At 36.3% G+C, this 21478-nt stretch overlaps 1 protein-coding gene across 1 annotated transcript; it reads right to left on the bottom strand.

The window, feature by feature from the left end:
* Positions 1 to 15015: 15015 nt before the first annotated feature.
* Positions 15016 to 16860, bottom strand: LOC129245925 (juvenile hormone epoxide hydrolase 1). The gene is made up of 4 exons (XM_054884370.1): positions 16522 to 16860; positions 16235 to 16434; positions 15953 to 16157; positions 15016 to 15874 (listed from the first exon to the last, which is right to left on the bottom strand). The coding sequence occupies exons 1-4, from the start codon at positions 16708 to 16710 to the stop codon at positions 15077 to 15079; spliced, it is 1392 nt and encodes a 463-aa protein (XP_054740345.1). The 5' UTR covers positions 16711 to 16860; the 3' UTR covers positions 15016 to 15076.
* Between the last annotated feature and the right edge of the window lie 4618 nt (positions 16861 to 21478).

Genomic DNA, 21478 nt, shown 5'->3' with positions numbered 1-21478 from the left:
TATTGCTTTTGTATGTACATATATACACTTGCCAGAAAAAGTATCCGTACACAAAGAAATTAAAGCAACATATTAAGGTAAAATACTCGTTTTTATAGATATTTTTCAGGAATTTTTGTTTTAAGAAAATAAAATGCGATCGTTTTGATTTTATAGTATGTTATATTGACATCAAATAGGAGACAAAAAAAATTTTTTGTTTTACATATTTTTTGTAGTGGTGTGGCACCAAAGTATGCGTCTTAAAAAAAAAAATAAGTGGCTTGTCAACAGGATTTTTGCTCTTCAGGACATTTGAAACGAAAAATTTAAACTGATTAGTATCCTGTAGGCTTGTCATTCTGGCAGGTGTTACTTTCGTTTCTTTTCAGGCCTAACTTTCCATACTACAGTCTGATTTCCACCCGAAAAACATACCTTTTTTTCAAAAGTCCCCCATTTTGTAATTTTTCAAAAACATTTTCCCATATATAAATAAATTCACAAATAATAACAATTATGTGACACCTAAAATTAATCAATATTGAAGGTTTGAAAGCAGAATTGTTGCAGAATAAGAAACAGTTACCATCAGTTCCAGTCGCATACGCAACTAACATGAAAGAAATTTATGCAACGATGGAGAAAATTGAACGTTTAATCACCCGACTAGAAATTTTGGTAAGGCGGTGATTAGGCGCAAATAAGGCAGACCGCATTCCAAATTTGCACCGCATAAGGCAGCCAAACTAGGCCCAAGTCCCGAAAGGTATCGCCACACATCTGCCTCATTAGGCGCAGGTTCGAAAAACCGAACTTCGGTAATACTCCGGATGCCCTTCTACAAAGCAGTTAGGGATTCCAATTTATGCTTAAGTGAGACACTGCCACAGATTTTCGTGGCCCCAACCAAATTTGGTATTGTTCTGGCATGCCAATCTTTGCCTTGCCTAACGTGGGCCTGGTAAGGTAATAGTAAGGCGTGCCTCAGTAAGGCCAGCCTGATTCGGGCCTAACTGATTCTTCGGCATGCCTCACTGTAATTCTAGTCGGTCAATTTCACAACACACCAATGGCAAATAGTGTCCGACCTTAAAGTCGGAGGAGGCTACACAAAATACTCTTGTTGTCTTTGTGAATGGGATAGTCGCGCAAAAGATCACTACAAATGCGGTGAATGGCCACCAGGAACGTTGTCAATATTCCGCTGGCAAATACTGATAAAATTATTTGGCCACCACTTCACCTGAAATTGGGATATATGAAGCAATTTGTGAAACGTTTAGATAAAGACTCGGAGGCTTTCCTACATTTGAAATCAGTATTTCTTGGACTCGCGTACACATAGAAGTACAATGCAATCGGTTCAATTGTGTTACGTAGGGTTCTATTTAGTGAAGTGAGATTAGGATACGTTATTCAAGGCCACGTCGAGTTTGGATAGGTTGGCTAATCAAAATGACTTCCTTTTGCAATGCGGAAAAGCAGCACAATGGGTTCGATTGTCTCACATTGTTTTTATTTTATTTCTAAAAAAACGTTCTTCACTTGGGAAATTTTTTATCAATTTTAATGAAATAATGCTTACTAGGTTCAAAATGGACAGAGGTATGAGAAAATATACTTAATTCTACACGTATTTCGCGAATAATAACGGAGAACCGCATTAAATTTGCAAATATGAAAGTAGTGAACAAAACTTTCGGTTTACTGATTTTTGTGTTTTACAAAAACATTCGTTGCTTCGACACATTTTGATCGATTTTCGAAATTAAATGCTTTTTACATTCGAAATGGCCACAGTTATTAGATTTTCGACTAATAAATAAACCTTTCATCTCAATATTATCGACAACATCTCGTTAAACTCGCAAAAATTGGAAAAATTGACTACAATTTAAGTTTTGTGTTGAAAAATCAATGGTTATTTTTGCTTAGCGTGAAAAGAAGAAGACATAGGTCAAAAGGCTTAATATTTACCTCAACAAATCTGTTTCAAGATTGGAAATCGAATGAAATGCAGACGAGCTACGAATTTTTAAGTGTCGGAAAACACCCAAAATCGGGTTTTTAACGATAAATAAAAAATTTGAGGGAGTTAAAAATTTTTTGAACACGGTTCCGCGTCGTTCTCGGCTAGATCTACAGTGCTTATCGTGTCACTTCAAAAGTTCTGATTCACTGTAGCACCGTGTAATCTTTCTGCAATTTCTATATATTTTTTCCTATGCACTTAATGTTTCGCAGATGCGCATATGAAAAACCCAGCTATTATTATTATGTTTAATTCGATAGCCAGCTAATACTTTTATATTTATTTGTGAATTTTTTTCCATGCGTTAATAATAAATTTAAAATTAACATTTGGCCAAACTAACAACTCGTAAAACCAGAGAATGTAACACATAACCGTTAAATTTCATAGTTTATGTTAAATTTTATCAGATTTGAAATTAGTGACAAAGCATGCAAAACAAACATTTCCGTAAGGTCAACAACAACTAAACCTGGTAACTAAGGGTGCTCAAACTCATTATCCAACGTAAACGTACGCCCGTGTCAGCTGCTACGATGAAACTAATGAGAGCGCCATGACTCTGTGGAGCTTAAGCTGAAAACAATGAACACCGCACGGAATCCCTTACCGCAGTCCCTTACCGTGCACAAAAACTCACCCCCGAGAACAACTGCGTTCTTTTAAATACATATTTACACAATACATCGGTTTGTGTGTGTATGTGTTTGGTTGTATCTACACAAAGTTGCCATTGATATTTTTGCTTACACACTTTTTCACACATCCGCGTTATCAGTTAAAATGTTTCATTGTTTAATAAACCAAAGCCAAACACCAACAAATGCAAATAGTTCATTTATCTATAATTAACATTATTCAACAGTATTTTTAAGCTATTTTAACAAAAATTATCATTTTTCCAAGCTTATTTTGTAAATGATTTCGAAATGTACTGCTTGGCAACACTGTGTGGTGAGAGAGCAATCAGCTGAGTCGGTATTACGGGATTTTTTTAAAGATAGTGAAATAAAATCTACGGTGCTACGTTACGGAAGGAAGGAACTTTTCATTTACATGGGGTTCTCATTAGTTTGATCGGAACAGCTGAGTCGGGATTGCGTTTACGGTGTTCACTGTTTTCAGCATTAAGGCCGAACCGAACATTTTAAATGGTCAAGTAATAAACAAAGATGAACTTTAAAATATCCAGTATTCTTATTAATGCAAATGCAAAAAAGGTATAAAAGTCTTAATGCATTCATTTCAACTCAGAATATAAATTTATCTTTGTAAAAATAATAAAAAATGAAAAAAATTAAAATTTAAGTAGTAGTTATTTAATCTTCACATAAAGTTGATAAATTTTATATTGTAATATAGACACACTACCTTATTGGCATTTTCACCTTGCGCGCTGCACCGTCTATCGGTGCTGACTTGCAGTACTGAATATTTGCTCACTAGCCACATCCGATAGAGAATATTTTGAAGCGATTAAGGCAAACAATTTGGATTGAAACCAGTATTCGCTAGTGCGCAAACGTGCAAGGTCGCGAAATCCTTCTAGCCACGGGTAGATCGGGGACACTCGAGGGAACTCCTACGGCTAACAAAGCCCCAGCTCTTGGATTTGGTGGGTATCCTTACCGGACATTATCCGTTAGGTGCTCATGCGGTGAGACTTCGGATTGCCTGAAGTCCGTTCTGCAGACGCTGTCTTGAGGACGAGGTGGAATCATCTCAACACCTTCTCAGCTGCCCTGCTCTCGTCTGGCAAAGATTTAGACATCTGGGCTCTCATTTTTTCGCTACGCCTGCGGATATAGCGGGTCTAAATATCACAAACTCTGTGCAGCATTGGGTGAAATAAAATTGGTAGCTACTTTGTTTTATCTTCCTTGATAAATTTGTATCATGGAGATGACATTCTCAATTGAAAATAAAACACTATTTAAGAAAAAACTGCGAACAGTCGAAACATAGGGCAGAAAAAATGTTCTCCAACGATTTCTCTGGGCTGCTCTGTATCTGACTTGGTTCCAGGTGGCGGTAGGAGGACTTCGGTTGGAGTTTGACGTGGCGACCTCTGCTACAACTTCCATTGAAAATCCATTTGGGCAACATTATCGCCTCCTCTACCAACAGTATGTTAAATCCAATTCCATTTTTGTCTTTTTATTTCCTTGGGAATTAATTGGGCAGCTTTTAGTAAGCAGAAGAAGGTCCATATTGGAGATTGTTCTCGGCCAAAAGAAACGCCATATAATTCTGAGGCATTTGACGTTTGAAGACGTCGACTTATGTGGCCAGACATAAGCCAGGTCTCAGAACTATATAGGAGTACCGATTTTACGCTGGTATTGAGAATTTTAAGTTTTATTGTTAGTGGCAGTGTGCGAGATCACCCCAATCTGCTAAGCTTATGAAACCTAGCTCGTGCTTTACATATGCAATTGCGCCACCATTTTTTGTGATTTGGCTACCGAGGTGGCAGAACCCATCCACATCTCCAATAATGATGGCGTTTTCGTTGGTAGTAAGTTCAGGAGGAGAGGTGTTTGTTGTTTGTATTCTCATAAGCCTAGTTTTTGTGAAGTTTATTATAAGACCGGCTGCACCTGCATTCTTTTCTAGTTGGTTAAGCTTTGCAGTGGCGTCAGCTAACGTTTGTGCCCTAGCCCAGATGTCTTCAGCGTAATCTAGGTCACTTAGTTTCTGGCTTAGCCTCCATTGCTGTCCTGCTGGAGCTCTCACATTTGTGAGTTTTAAGACGCCGTCTGGTGGGAATTTACCCCACCCATATCACCACATTTTGGAGTCCTATGGGAGAGCGCGGTGAGACTCGCCGAGCAGGGCTGCCATTTTGCTAGAACTCTACCAAAATTAGCAACTTTCAACGAATTGGACTTTGTAACTTTTTGGTAGCAATGATTACTCGACAAAAAATGCTCGCAAGTTCTGATTTAAGTATTTTGCTACTTCAAATAAAATTTTCAAATTTATTTGCCTTTTACTAAGAAATAATTGCAAAACAGTGACAATTTTTTTCCATTTATCCGATTATTCTCATATTAGTAATGGGTGGAAGTGGGTGCATGTGGAAATAATCAAACTGGAGAATGGATGTAAAGATTTGTGTATTAGGTGTTACTAAAATGATCCCAGGTACGAATCTCGCAGCAAAATTATAGGCAAAGTATTATCCAATAGCGGTCGCTCCTCAGCAGGCAATGGCAAACCTCCCAGTGTATTTCTGCCATGAAAAAGCGCTTTACAAAAAACCATTTGCTGCTCGGAGTCGGCTTAAAACTGTAGGTTCCTCCATTTGTGGAACAATATTCGCAGGTCACAAAATAAAAGGAGGAGCTCGGCCACGTTTCCACGACAGTCGGCTCTACGTTACCGAAACGACCCGGGTTTATATCGGGCCAAGGACTGTCACTCCAGCAGCATTCCCAGTATGTTAGTATGGGGAATGTTTATGCTGCTACAAAAAAAACAACAAGGAGCTCGGCCAAAACCTAACAGAAGCGTACGCGCCAATTATTTATTTATTCATTTCATTTTTAAAATTATTTTTTTTTTATGTTTTTCAGTAATTTTTCCCTTGATATTAGAACGATGAAAAGTTAAGCTTTTGTTGTTTCTAAAATTTTTCGCAAGCTTTGGTAACTTTGGAATAATGTTGATAACTTTTGGTAACTTCTTTTATTGCATCGTAAAAGTTTTCATAATGAAAAAAAATTCAAAGTGGCAACCCTGTCGCCAAATTCCATTTTCCGCTAGTAACAACGAACTGTATATGATTCGCCAAGCACATAACCAGAGATCTAAAATATCTTCGTCCACTTACTTGAGATAATTTTCTTGTTTCTTCTTAAATATTCTGGGCCGTCATCAAATCGTCCAATCTATCCAGCAACAATTCCGACATGACTGACAGATGCAACACTATGTCACCCGACTTTAGTGATTTACTGTAGTGACTTGTGGGTGGGGAAGTGATGACGATGGCGGGGTTAGAGTAAAGTAAATGAATCGGGGATGGTAGATAACCAGGCTATTATTATTTAGCTATTAGTCCGGGAGCCAGGGGTCATTTTGATGTCATCATTTCATGCCGACTGATTTTAATACTGAAGGCAGACGCCATCCAATGGATGATGAAACCAACCATCAGCTGGTCCAGTAGCGGTGGGTACGTGCGTGGGATGCTGCGAAACGTGTCGAAAAAAATGTTTAACAACTCATTTAATACCGGCCGCATTTTTTTTTGTGTATTGTTAATATTTAGTAGCATAAAAAAATTAGTCAGCTGGGCCATAGAGGGGGAAAATACGTCAGCTGAACGCAGTGATACATTCTTGCTTCGGCTGACGGACTTCCCACCTCTATAAACGCAGCTGACCATCATTATTATTTTTTTATATGTGTCCAAAATTATGTAAAAAAATTTCAATCGGCATAAAGAAGTTTTACTTTTCAATTTTTTTAACAAGCTCACCTGTCCAGCTGACGTGTTTTCCCCCCTCTACCGCACAGCTGACTATTTTTTTTATTCTACTAAATGTCAACAATACATGAAAAAAATTTCAGCCGGCATAAAATGAGTTGGTAGAAATTCTTTTTCGACACGTTTCGTACCCTCCCACAATCACACCCACCGCGGGTGCGCCAGCTGACATTCACTTTCGGTATTCATGAAAGCTAAGTCACAAGTATAGTCAATAATTTAACGGTATAAAAACGCAGTCCAAATTGACCCCTGGCTCCCGGACTATATGCTGGTGAGGAAAACTTTGCCTGCCACTTCACTTGATAGATTCTGCAACCGAATTCTGCACGAACATTCCACACGTATTCGCACACTCGTCCAATCAGTCGTTGGTGAGATGGCAATGAAATGTTTCCATTGGTAAATTTTTTTCGTATATGACTAGCACAATTTTATCTCGTATCTCCACCAACACAATCTCAGCTTTTTCGTAAGCAAACCACTTCGTGACCTAAGTGACCTCTGCCCATCGGCAGATTCTGTCACAGAGCCGAGTAGAGCGGGGGCTGTATGGAGTTGAGTGTGCAAAATATGAGGACCGCATTCTGTAAATAGTTTTAAACTCAGAAAAGCTTGCAGATTATGATTCTGGATGTTGCCGGGAGATTTGATGGTCCATTTTTTTTTTACTCCACCCCCTTAGTATTCAAGTATAGTGCAGGCGCTAAAGGACATTGAGTATGCAAAGTGTGAGGACTGGCAACAATGCTGAAATTCTTTTACTTGAGACCCTACACAAAACAAAAAATATGTTGCCGGCAGCCGTGATGGTCCCTTCCCTTTCCCCCCCCCCTTCACCTTGTCCAAGCTTTATTGCGGCATAGCACTCGTATTAGTCAGAAGAAAATATTTCGTGGCGCATGACGGTTTATTTTTTCGTAATCACATAATTATTTTAGCTAAGTTTTCTTATAATTCAGTGTTTTATTAGTGTTTTGTTTAAATAAACACATGGACAATGTCTTTAGAAGTGATAAATGTAAAGAAACGAAAACTATACGAAATTTCGTGTTTGTTTTGTGATGAAAGGGTAATTTAGTGATAAATCCAAAACCACAATCATTTATAAATATTCAGAAAGCAGCAGATCGGAGAAAAGCTGACATTAGTGAGAAAATTAAAAATAATGCAGACTTTACTGAATACAAATTTACTTGGCATCGAACTTGTATGGCAAGTTACATTAGCGAAGAAAAGATAAGACGTCGAGATTTGGCACTACAAAAGCAGGAGAATTTTTCTATTTCTACCTGCTCTACAGAAGCTAGTGTGTCAGGACTCAAGGCACTCGAAGGTCATCAAGAACAAATTTAAAATTTAATAAAGATCTAAAATGTTTAATCTGGGGTAAACAAACAAGAAATAAAAACAAAGCACTTTATTTGTGCTCCGAAATGTCAGCAGCGGAACAAATCTTAAATACTGCCCGAAAAAGACAAGATGATGTTTTTACACAAATTGACACTTGCGAACATCCAGCCGATTTATTTGCAATGGAAGTAAGGTATCATAAACACTGTTATCGTGGTTATCTACGACTACCAAGAAACTCAGCAACTAAAGCAGGTAGACCTCCAAATAAAATACCTCATGACATTCTTATAGAGGCATTTGAGAAGCTGATTAATGAAATAAAATATAAATTAACAACTCACTCTTTTGAAGTGTCATCATTAGCTAAGCGACTAGCTGAACTCACTGACATAGAAGATGCAGTTGTAGAAAATCGTGATATTAAATCACTACTAATAGATAAGTATGGTGAAAACGTTTTATTTTCATATCCAAATGATCGATCGAAATCATCATTAGTGTTTATGGGTAACATATCACTGGATCAAATCATTGAACATATTCGTACCGTAACTTCAACAAACTCCATTGTTCAAGTGGCAAAACATCTTCGTAAAGAAATATGTATTAAGTACTGAAGTAATACCAAATGGGGTTTTATGTGATGAAACTTTAATTGAACAATTTTTAAAGAAAAATCATTTACCGAATAATTGACAAATTTTTATGCAAGTGCTAAAAATAAAAAATTAAGTGAAAATTACGATCGACGAGCGTTATCAGTATTTCATGATATATAGTACTTCACGATTACTGAGAAACCGACTCTAAAGCATATTGCTTTAGCTCAATCTATTCATCATTTGACTCGATCGAAAAATTTAATCAATATGATGAATAAATTTGGTCATTGCATTAATTACAAAGTATTAAAAAACATCGATAAAGAAGTACTAAGGTCAATTGTGTGTGAAGATATAGACAGAAAATTACTTATTCCTAAAAATATAGTTCGAAATTCGTCGTTATTTCTTCATGGAGCTATAGATAATAATGATTTCAATGAAGAAAGGTTTATGGTTTGAAGGTTCTTATAAGAAAAAATACATTTCAGGGTGTCATTTAGCTGCTCAATCCCTTGGCGAAAATATTTCTCGTATTTTGCCAGCATTACACTCTCTAAGTGGTTGCGATTCGACTAGCAGATTGGGCTCAAAAAAAAAAAAAGTTTAAAAGCTGCGTCGTTGGATTTTGTGGTCTTTTCTGGTCTTAGGCATTTAGGAAATCCATACCTAACAGGCGAACTGTCGGAATTAGAAACCATTTGCACCTATCTTTTCTCAAAAAAACATTAACTGCTGGTGAACTTCGCTATAAATTAATTTGTCAAAATATCGGCTTCGGCTTCATTTATTAAAAGTAATTTGCACATCAGATGCTATACATTTACATTTGTTAAGAGCTTCAGTACAAACATATATATGGATAAATTCTGACCAAACAGTACTACAGCCTATTGATTACACCTTATTAGGCTATGAAAAAAAAGATGGTAAATTGTATCCACGACAATTGACGAAGCGACCATTACCGGAATTGTTAATTCAACCCTGCAAATGTACATCTAATTGTCAAACAAAAGCTTGTTCTTGCAAAAAGTTACAACTAAATTGTATTTCGTTGTGCAAGTGTATTAATAATAACTTCCAAAATAAAAGAGATTAATTATTTGTATTTTTTTGTATGACTTATGTTAAAATGTTCTTTTTCCTATTAAATCATTTTTGACGTGATAACGTCTTATAAATCGATTTAACAGGCTGCACGCACGAAAAAATGTGTCGTTACCTTGCTCATTGCCGTTACCTTGCTCATTTGTCGTTATCTTGCTCATTGCCGTTACCTTGAATGAACTGCAAGCGAAAGCGCGGAGCGAACGACAAAGCAAATAAAGCAAACGAACGGCAACGTTCGACATCTTGCTCTCTCCTACTTAAGTGAGCGTATATGTGTATGTATATGCGCGTATGTACACATATAAATTCACGTATTTGTATTTGCAAATGCCTTCTTATTGATTATTATTAATTTGATTTACTTGAAGAATTTAAAATAAAACCAAGTTTGTTAATAATACCTGTTGTTTTAATGTAATTATTATTTTTTGACGTGATAACGTCTTATAATTCTATGTAGCCGGCTGCACGCACCAAAAAATGCGTCGTTATCTTGCTCATGCGTCGTTACCTTGCTTAAACAGCATGTTATGTTATGTTATGATATGTTATGTTTTGTTATGTTATGTTATGTTATGTTATGTAATGTTATGTTATGTTATGTTATGTTATGTTATGTTATGTTATGTTATGTTATGTTATGTTATGTTATGTTATGTTATGTTAATGTTAACTCATTCTCTATATTCATACAAAATATCTATCAAACAAATAAAATTAAAATTTTCTTTTGAAAAATGCAACCATTCAATCAGTATTTTCTTATGACGTTATCACGTTAAACTATCGTCAGTAAACCGACTTTACAGACAACCTCTTTTTATCAAAAATATGTGTTTTATTTTTTTTTATCGACTAACTAAAATTATCTTTAATCATAAGAAATAATTGAATTTTATCACTAAAACAATCATTGAAATGGTTTCCAAGCACTTGTTCAGTCCATTTACTTGAATACTAAGGGGGTGGGGTAAAAAAAAAAATGGACCATCAAATCTCCCGGCAACATCCAGAATCATAATCTGCAAGCTTTTCTGAGTTCAAAACTATTTATAGAGTGCGGTCCTCACATTTTGCATACTCAATGTCCTTTAGCGCCTGCACTAGAGTAACGATCTGCTACCTCTAAAAAACCATGTAGTTGAAAAATGTAAAAAAAAATGTATAAAAAACAATTAGAATCTACCATCAGAGCTTTCAATTCAAGTTCAGCAAAGCTTTCAATGCTGCAGAATGTCTCCGCCCCTTTTTACCAAGTCATCTTCTTAAGTGATTGTCACCCGCTTGACTCTGCTATGATAATATTTTGCACACGCACACACCATCGCATGCACTCACAGCAATGCAGTTGTTGCCTTCGCTAACGTCGCTGCTCTCATTTCTCTCATATTCTCACTTTCTTCGCCCGTTGTCAAGGTATTTAAAATTGCTATGCGTCGATGAAATAACGGTATATTTACGTTAAACAATTACACATTTTGCATTGTTGTTTTTTTATCTGCACGAGAACTATCGATATCGATAACTATGATTTGACTGCTGATAATAGCAAACTGTGTTGACATTTCTGTTCAGCAAAGTTTGGCAAGTCATCATGAATCGTTTAACGCCAGAACAAAAAACAAATAAGTATTGGCGAAGATGCCGAAATGTCGATTCGCCTGCGTTCTCAACTTTTTTGCCTTTGTCTTTCGACTACGTGGAAAATTTTATGTAAAGATTTTGGCTTGCGTGCCAATAAAATGCAGCTCGTGCAAGAACTGAAGCCTTATTACCATCGCACCATGCAACTCGTAGCCGCGGCGGACATATGAAATTATCAACCAAATTATGTTAATAAAAAAATCCATTCCAGCAAAAATTCAGTTTTGTATTATCATTTTGTGTTGTCAGCTCTCAAAAACAAGCACCCGATGAATGTTCACCTTAGCTTGCAAGATCACTTGCCTTATGAATATCGACAAGCGACTTAATTCGCTAGATAAATATATTTTGAACAAATCGCGCTTTTCCCTTAGACTTAATTTGAAGACATAATTGTGATACATTCTCTACGAATTACTTATTGTTATAGTTGTTATTATTAAGTATTATTATACTATTATTATTATAGCCTCTCGGGTAAGGCCGTTGTTAGAACATCAGTCGCCTTTTAGACCTTGGATATCTGATTACATCATTTTAATGCTTAACTTAACGAGCGAAGCAGGCCAAAAGTGCGGTAATTAAATAAAAAAAGATTTGATACTGTTTTTTTTTAAATCGGAATAATAAAATATATTATAACTTCCGCCTAACTTTTTTGAATAAACATTGTACATTAGGGTGTACCATATTTATAAATCGAATTAACAAAATTTATTATTATTTAAGACTTCCGACTAAATATTTTTGAAAAATATTAAAACATTTAAAAATTATAAAACATAAAAAATATATGTACATTAGGGTGTATCACTATCCATAAAACCAAAAAAAGATTTGATCCTCTTTGAAAATACTAAAACATTTAAAATTTATATAAGATACAAAATTGTATGTACATTAGGGTGTGCCACTCTCCAGATAAAAAAGATTTGATACTGTTTTTAAATCGGAATAATAAAATTTTTTATTTTCAAATAAATATTAAAACACTTAAAAATTATAAAACGTGAAAATTTTGTAAGTGTCTCACTCTTCATAAAAAAATGGACACTATTTATTAAATCGGATTAATAATAGTTATTCTTAATATGAGATTTCCGCATAAATATTTTTGAAACATTCTAAAACATTTAAAAATTATAAAACATAAAAAATGATATGTGCATTAGGGCATATCCCTCTCCATAAATAAATACAAATATACAAAACAAAGATTTGATATTGATTTTAAATCGGAATAATAAAATTTATTATAACATATACAATATTAGGGTGTATCACTCTCCATAAAAAATTTAAAATAGAAAAAGGCTTTGATACTGTTTTTAAATCGAATGACACAATTTATTATAATTTGAGACCTTCGACTAAATATTTTTGAAAAATATTAAAATATTTAAAAATTACGAAACATAAAAAATGTGTATTTACATGAGGGTGTATGCCTTTCCATAAAAGATAATTACAAATAAATAAATAAAAGTTATATACTGTTTTTAAATTGGAGTAATACAAGTTTTTATAATTTGCATTAGGGTGTATCATAAAACATAAAAACTAAATGATTTGATACCTTTGAAAATACTAAAACATTTAAAAATTATATAAATTGTATGTATATTAGGGTTTATCACTCTCTAGATAAAAACGATTTGATTCTGTTTTTAAATCAGAATAATAAAATTTATTGTAATTCAAGACGTTCGCCTAAATATTTTCAAATAAATATTAAAACACTTAAAAATTATAAATGGTGAAAATTTTGTATGTACATTAGGGTGTCTCACTCTTCATAAAAAAAAAAAGATTTGATACTATTTACAAATCGGAATAATAAAATTTATTATAATTCACATTAGGGTGTATCACTCTCCATAAAAGAAAAATACAAATAAATAAAAAAAATGATACAGTTTTTAAATCGGAGTAACAAAATTTATCATAATTTGAGACTACCGCCTAAATATTTTTGAAAAATATAAAGATTTACGTGAGCAGTACCGACTTCCATACTTCCAAAAATCAGTTATTTTTATGAATAGAAATATTTATGAATTTAAATATTTGTTCTAAAAAATCATCTCAACTGAGCGAGAATGTAAGCTTAAATTTTTCCAAAACAAAAGATTTTGTAAGCTTATTTCATCCTAAAAAGTTAGAAAAAGGTAATAATTTATAGAAACTTCAAAAATAATCGTCGGTATTTCACTTAAAAAAATCTACACTAAAACTTTCAACATTAAATAAGTCCCAAATTATTCATTTTTATTGTAATACTAAAATTTTTTTTTTTTCTTTTTTTTTAAATTTTTTTTAATACTTTTTATAATTTTTTTTTTTTATTTTTATTTTATTTATTTTTTATTTTTTTTCTTAATTCTTTTTTTTTTATTTTATATTTTTATTTATTTTTTTACTTTTTTTCTTAATTTTTTTTCTAAATTTTTTTTATTAGTTTTTTATTTATTTTGGTTTTTATTTATTTTTTATTTTACTTTATTTAAAAAATTTTTTTTTTGTAACTTTTTAAATTTATTTTTTATTTTTTTAATTTTACTACTTATTATAAAAATCAACCACTTTATACAAAAATTTACGATAATGCCCAACTTAATTGGATTACTTCACGCGAAATTGCTCAATTGCATGCCGTCGCCGAATGGCAGATAATTTTTTATGAGAAGATTTGGACACCATCTACTTTGCACAAAAGTTGCCACTACACGAAAGAATCACTTGACAAATAGGCACATATGTCAAAATTCAGATGAAGGAGAACCAAGAAAACTTTTACTAAGAAATAGTTTATAAAGGTTGATCAATTTAGAGGTATCGGATTTTAAATTGAAATAAAACAACGAAAACACAAATTGATTGGGAAGTTTTTACTATTTTTTTGTAGAACCACTCATGACATTCACTTTTTAAGGCCGCAAATGTTGGCCACAACTGCGCTATAATTCGGCCATCCGTAAACACCAATTTGGAATGACTCGCTAGATGACTTCGGTCGGTATCTCGTGAAGAACTTTAGTAATCTGGGCTTCCTTGTCTCAAACGAAGCTGGTTTATCCACAAAGCATTTAGACTTTGCATATCCCCATACCCCCACAAATAAAAGTTCAAAGGTGTGATATCGCACGATTTTGGTGGCCAATCCAGTGGTTTCGAGACGAGAGATAAACTACTCACCGAAACGACGATGCAGTAAATACAAAGTTTCACGGGCTGTATGGCAAATAGCCCCGTCCGCCGTCTTGTAAGGACCAAATGTTGTGGAGATCACGGGCTTCAATTTCCAGTATCCGGCATCAAAAAGTCTTTTTTCATGGCGCGATATCGTTCGCTATTCACTATTACATTGGCGTCAGCCCCGTCTTTAAAGAAATATGGCCAATTATTTCTCCAGCCCATAGGCCGCAAGAACGCACCAAACGGTTGTTTTCAATGAATGTAGTACTTTCGGGTTGCTTTTCAGCCCAAATATGGCATTTTTGCTTATTGACGTAGCCATTAAGCCAGAAATGAGTCTCAGTACTAAACACTTTAAATTGGCCTAAGCGCGCGTTGAACACTTTTCAGAGAGCGTCGATTTTCGTAATACGATTGTACGGTTTGTAAACGAGAAACGTTGCTTAGACGTAAGTCTTTCCATGATGAAATGTCAATGAATACGGAAAAAAGTATGTAGTTAGTTTCACAGTAGTCACGCGTGATCTGTCAAAAACACCCTATTGGAAAAAGTACTTCCAATCCGATCACACTTTACATAACAATTATTTTGAGACTTTCTTTAATACAAAATTTATTAATTAAACCTTTTTATTTACAAACAGAAAGAGCAATAAATTACGCTTGTTCCTTCTCTCCCGTCGCCTTTTTCACAAATTCTTGGAAATTCAGATACAACATAGTCGGCATTTCCAGGGCTGCAAAGTGGCCACCCTGTTGGTAATATGTGCTAAGCATCAAATTCGGAAACTTGTCTCTGAGCGCCCAGTCAGGCGCGGTTGGCAGATCGTTTTTGAAGCGCGCACATCCCATAGGCACCGGCGACGGAACGCGATCCAAATGTAGACTCAAATACTCATTGGACATATTCTCCGCGTAGAAGCGCGCCGCGGTTGTAGCTGTATTGGTGAGGTAGTAGATCATGATATTGTCTAGCACTGCGTCTAATTTGTACACCTTGTCGATGGCATTGAACAGCTGATTCAGATCTGGCCCAGTATTCGTTTGGAATTTCTCGAGTATATATGCAGCCAGGCCAATGGGATTGGTTTGCAATGCAGTGCCAATGGTGTCCGGCTTAGTCGATTGTATGTGGAAATAACCGGCCTCCTTGAATAGCTCCTTATATTTCTCTGCTAATGGGAAATGGTGCCCGACAAAGAAACGCGCCGGCACAAACCGCTCTGGCATCCAGCTGGCAATGTACGTCTTAACGAGCGCCAATGGGGTGACCAGCACGCACATGTTGGAATGGAATCCCAGCACATTTTCGGGGAAAAGGGTTGCTATATTGCCACCAATTATCGAACCCCAGTCACCACCCTGCACCAGGAACTTGTCGAACCCAACGCGCAGCATTAGGTTTCGCATCACAATGGCCATTTGAGCGGCATTGAAACCGTGTTTGGTGGCGGCCTAAAAAGAAGCAAGAATAGAATTTAGGGATGGCAGCGCAATGTGCGCAAAGCAGAGAAATGGCAGCGAATTACTCACATCTGACCAGCCAAAGCCAACCAATGATGGCGCAATAACTTCGTAGACGTGGTCTTGAACGTCAGACACCTCGGTCAAAAGATGAATAAAGTCATAAAATTCACGCACAGAACCAGGCCAGCCATGCAACAACAACAAAGGCACTACTTTCTTCTGTTCACGCACCTCATCTGATGGCTTGGCGTGTATGAAGTGGATGTTTAGCCTAAGTAGCAAACAAAAACAAAAACAAAAAACATAAATGAAAGTAGAAAACGAGCAACCATTTGGTTTCCCATTTACCCTTGAATCTCGGTTTTGAAGTGCGGCAGAGAGTTCAGATACTCTTCGCGTGCTTTCCACTTGAGCAAATAGTAATCACGCCAATAGGTGACAACATGTTGGAGAGCTTCCGTATTGAATCCGTATTCGAATTTGGTGTTGTTCAACGGTGCGGTGTACTTCCAGGTGCGGTTGAGCTGTGCGCGCAAATCGTCGATAATCTGTAGAGAATACAAATGGACGCATTAGTGTGCCATGTTTGGTAGGTTCGAATTCAAAGCTACACTCGAACAAGCTACAGCACCAACCGTTTGATTGTATTCAATTTTAAAAGGCACAATATCTTTCGGCGCCGTATAGTCTTTCGCCTCGTCCCGCCCCCAATAGGCATTTGTGTCTAATTCCGGTTTGGGTAGCGCCTTAAGAAAATCGTTTACTTCGCGGTAGACATAAGTGCCGAAGCTAAGAAGAAATAGGACACATAAAGCGACCTTCATATCAACGATTGTTCGCCTCAATTCGGCTCGCTCGATTTTGCTAAATTTCAATAATCCCCGTTGCTGAGTAGCTGCCCGAAATTCACGATAAACACTTTGAAGATGGAACAGAAAAGAACTTAAAAAATCTACGACTGCATACGTCGGTTGCTGTCCGCACACTAAATAAGTTAGGCTAGCGGCAATTTTGCGCTATTCTTTTGGTCTCTTTGTTAATTAATTTGTGTTAAAGGTATTCACATAGCAGGTGAAAAAGGAAAATTTTATATTTTGAGTCAGTTACAGTCATTACAGTTATTTCCATTCGTCTGAAATGTAAAAATTTGGATGTCTAAACAAAATTTGGGTTTCTGCTCATTGAGACATTGAGGGTAACTGCAGAGCCGATGAACCAGCGAGATTCGGCACCAAATTGGGTAAATGTAGAGCCGATGACATTGAAGGTAACTGCAGAGCCGATGAACCAGCGAAACTCGGCACCAAATTGACCGATGAGTGCACAGACAATGAGCCAATTTACACGATGACTTTCCATCCTGGGTGGGTGTCATTCCGAGGGGATGTTTGACATTCAGATTTCATCGTATTTTTATTCAAGTGCACTTTGGGCTGCTCAACGAACGAACGGTCAAAGAAAATTAGCCACTTAAACGTCAAAAACACGCAAGGAAAGCCACAAAAAAAGTGCGCGCGTGAATGCACGAAGATTTTCGAAGACTTCTTCAAAAGAGAATGCGCAAAAAAAGCATTGTGGGAAGTCATCGTATAAAATGGCTCAATGGCATAGGCTTACCCTTACATGTAGGCTACTTATCGTTGAGGAAATCGTAAGCGCAGCGAATGAAAGATGGCGTAATGAAACCATCAGCAGAATCACCGGACAACTGTGGTCGATCCTCAATGCTGAACGCCCAGAATCTCTGCTAGGCCAAAATATGTATGCGCAGTCTTAGTACACTGATTTTAGTTATTACGGGGCTCTACTTAAGAGTTAGGCACGCCCATAGGATGGGTGTGCAAACACTTGACTTCCGCAAAAACCATCTGGGTGAGAAAGAGACGATCCGAACCTTCCGTGCCTTGCTCTATCTAGACGTACCAAATGTAGGTTTACCATTAAAAAAAGTTTGTTCAATAAATAAAATTTCTTATAAAGTAAACATCGAACTCAGGCATACTCGATACACACATTGCATTTGCTCTGATTAGGCAGGATTTGGGAAATGAATTCGAGTGGACAGCGAATACGCCCAACTCTTTTATAACCGCAGCAATGCCCCTACTTCACTAGCCGGTAGCACTTGAGGCAAAGACAATGAAATTTTGCTGGCGAGATTTAAAGCAATTGACCGGCCGGTTCTGAATTATGTAGGACCCATTTGGTCGCCTGGCATTAGTGATACGCAATGGAAAAGGCTCCAAAGCTCCGGCTAAAAGACTGGCATCAGAGCAGCCACGGGATACCTCCTTTACAGCATCTTCTCAGCAGACGAAGGGCTTCAGTTGCCTTGTGAGACACGCACGGACACTAAAGTAGGTTAAGCCCCTATCTATCCAGAATTGATCCCTACATAGAAATTGAAATTTGAAAAATGCGAGGCAAGAAGCAGCGAAAGACTGGTAACTCCTGAAACACTCAGGCTAAAGAGCCGATATTCGAAGCTCTGGAAAGTAAAAAGGTAGATAGTCAAGTAGGAAAAGGGAGAAGTGACAGAGAGAAAGAGATGAGAAGAGATAAATAGAGAAAGAGATAGAAATAGTTAGTTTTGTGTGAATTTTCCAGAGTCTTTGGCATTCGAAGTTTACTCATTCCCATGGCATCGGAACCCAAAATTCGTAGTCTTGCTCTAGCAAAAGTAGGGCACTCACAAAGAAAATGATCAGCGCTATCCAGCTCCGTTAAGCAAGACAGATAAATTGGGTTATCAATGATTCCGATGGTGGCCATATGCTGACCCCATGGGTTGTGTCCTGTAATAATACCGACCATCAAACGAACTTCTTTTCTTCCAAGTTTTAGAAGAATGTTCGATAATTTTGGGTTCGGGCTTCTAACAAATGACTTTGTAGTTCTGCGGTGTTCTAGACTGGACCATCACTATTTATGTAAATTGGATACATAATCGCTGATTAAATTCTTGATTCCTGTAGAACTGATTCCGATTATGGGCTCTGGTACCTGTGGAGGAATCACTGATCTGCAGTTGGCCAAATCATGGTCAATTTTATTTCCTTGAACGCGGCGGTATTCTGGAACCCATATATGTAAGTACAAGCTTGTTCCGTGTTGCAACAGAATTACGCTTCTTCTTACATTCTTGAATAATCTTTGAGGTTTGCGTCGCGCTCTCCAGGGCTCTCAGTGCAGCCTAACTGCCACTGAAAACTCAAATCTGCTTCCCGCTCCATCTCCTCTCGATTATGTATTCTGCTGTTGCCACTCCTTCCTTAGCGTAATGATACCTATTAATATCGTTTAAGTACCGGCCGGCTTCAGAACCTATTTCATTCTTGGACCCATCGGTAAAGATAATATCCGTCACATTTTTTTGAATGCACTCTGGAATAAGATCCTCCTTAGGTTCCAAAAACAGTGGATACTCCTCAGATAGCATCTTAAAGATTTCTCTGTGTGCCGAAACTCCGTCTTAGTGCCAGAAACCATATTTATGCACTCTACACATTGCTTTTATTGCTTCCTGCTGTATCTTAAGATCCAAGATGGGCAAATTAAGCATAGCATTTAAGACATCGCCGGAGGTTGTATTCATGACACCCGCAGTGCATAAACGTACACTTTTTTTGCACTCTGTATAGTTCCTGATGTGTGGACTTAGCCATGGTCCGTCGCCACCAAACCACAGAGGCGTAAGAGATGATTGCTTTGATAAGTGCTTGTGTATCCACAGCCCCACAGCAGGTTTCAGACTCCAGTTTTTACCAAAGGCTCTACGGCATTGTTGGAAAATCTTTAAAGCACGGACCCCGTTCAGCGAAACATGTGTCTTCCAAGTCAGTTTCTTATCCAAGATAGAGTCTTAGGGTGCGTGCATGTCAGAGATGCGATAAGCGATAAGAGCGTCGATAAGAGCAGCGACAAAAGCATAGCGTCGAGCTTTAGTTTTGTGTGGTGTATAAAACAGAGCTGCGATAAGAGCGTTAGTTGCATTTGCAATTTAAGTTTTGAAAAGTGAAGAGTTATAATATTTATAATGATGAGTAATTCAGAGGAAGAAAATATGTTGTTGTTGAGACCTACTGCTGCATATTATCATCTACATAATACTGTAAGGGAAAAACGCCAGTTTTCGGCGCATCCTATAAACCAAGCAAGACTAGAACTCGGAGAATTTCACCATCTCTATAATAGTTTGAGACAGGATCCAAAAAAGTTTTTCGAATATATGAGAATGACAAGCGATACATTCGATTATATTCTGTCTCAAATTTCGGATCGACTGCAGCATAATTGGCAAAACTGACACAACAGACCAATCTGGCAAGAGGAGCGATTGATGCTTACAATAAGATACATACGTACGAATAATTTTATTAGAGAAAAGTTAACATATTCATTGGTAAATAACAAAAAAAATGAAATATTTTAAACATTTAGAATATTGTGAATCTAAATCGGATATTCATTGTTTTGTGCATTGTCATCACATCTAGCCGTGGTGTTTTCAGTGTTACATTCAATATAAATAGGTATTGATTTATTAACCAGTTCATGTGTCAGCTGCAATACTTTCATCCAGTATTCTAGTTTATGCAATGAAGTAATATTTTTAATAAATAAACAATAATGCAAATTTTAAAATTTATTTTGTTAAATTTAAAAAAAAAAATTTTTTTTAAGATATTTATCAACTGGTCAATCCTTTCGGAGTTTAGCATTTTCGTTTCGAATGGGTGCTTCAACAGTTGGACAAATTGTAAAAGAAGTTGTTAACGTTATATGGGAAGTGCTTCATCCCAGCCACATGAAAGTTCCAAACGAAAGTGATTTTTTAAAAATTGCGGAGGAATACAAAAAGTTGTGGGATTTCCCTAATTGCATTGGGAGTATAGACGGGAAACACGTTCGTGTACACAGCCCTGCACATTCTGGAACAATGTACTACAATTATAAAAATTTTTTTTCTATTGTTTTACAAGCATTAGTGGACGCTAATTACAAGTTTATATGCATTGATGTTGGTGGTTACGGTAAACAGAGTGATGGTGGAACATTTAGGGCTTCGAATTTATTTGTATTTTTAACCGACGGAAGACTCAAAATTCCTGATGCCTGTGCGTTACCAAATTCTGACATCATTGCACCTTTTGTAATTATAGACGATGAAGCTTATCCACTTTTACCTTATTTATTAAAGCCTTATAGGAGAAACCAATTAGATGCGGACAAGGAATATTATAATGCTAGGCTGTCAAGGGCGAGAAGAACGGTTGAATGTGTTTTTGGTATAATTTATTCCAAATGGAGAATTTTAGCTACAGCCATTCAAACCAACCCAACCTTAGCTGACGTTATAATTAAGTGCATTTGCTTACTGCATAATATAATTATTGATAGAGAAGGAATTGAGCACCATTTGACTCAAAACTGGACTTCAGTACCTAGAAATATTGCATTAAACCAAACTGTTGTAGGGCGACAGAATCACAATGCAGAAAATATTCGCGATATATTCAAACTGTACTTTTATCATAATCCAATTTAATAAATATGAAATAATGACACAATAACAAAAAAATAACCGTTTTA

This window comes from Anastrepha obliqua, chromosome 4 (assembly GCF_027943255.1).
Source record: "Anastrepha obliqua isolate idAnaObli1 chromosome 4, idAnaObli1_1.0, whole genome shotgun sequence".
Taxonomy (NCBI): domain Eukaryota; kingdom Metazoa; phylum Arthropoda; class Insecta; order Diptera; family Tephritidae; genus Anastrepha; species Anastrepha obliqua.
This window is presented reverse-complemented; position numbering and strand designations above follow the sequence as displayed.

Excerpts from the sequence above, each read along its gene's own strand:
- LOC129245925 (XM_054884370.1), bottom strand. The coding sequence starts at position 16,710 with ATGAAGGTCGCTTTATGTGTCCTATTTCTTCTTAGCTTCGGCACTTAT. Across the intron at positions 16,435-16,521 it reads AAATTGAATACAATCAAACG|ATTATCGACGATTTGCGCGC; the intron begins GTTGGTGCTGTA and ends TATTCTCTACAG. Across the intron at positions 15,875-15,952 it reads TTGGCTTTGGCTGGTCAGAT|GCCGCCACCAAACACGGTTT; the intron begins GTGAGTAATTCG and ends GCTTCTTTTTAG.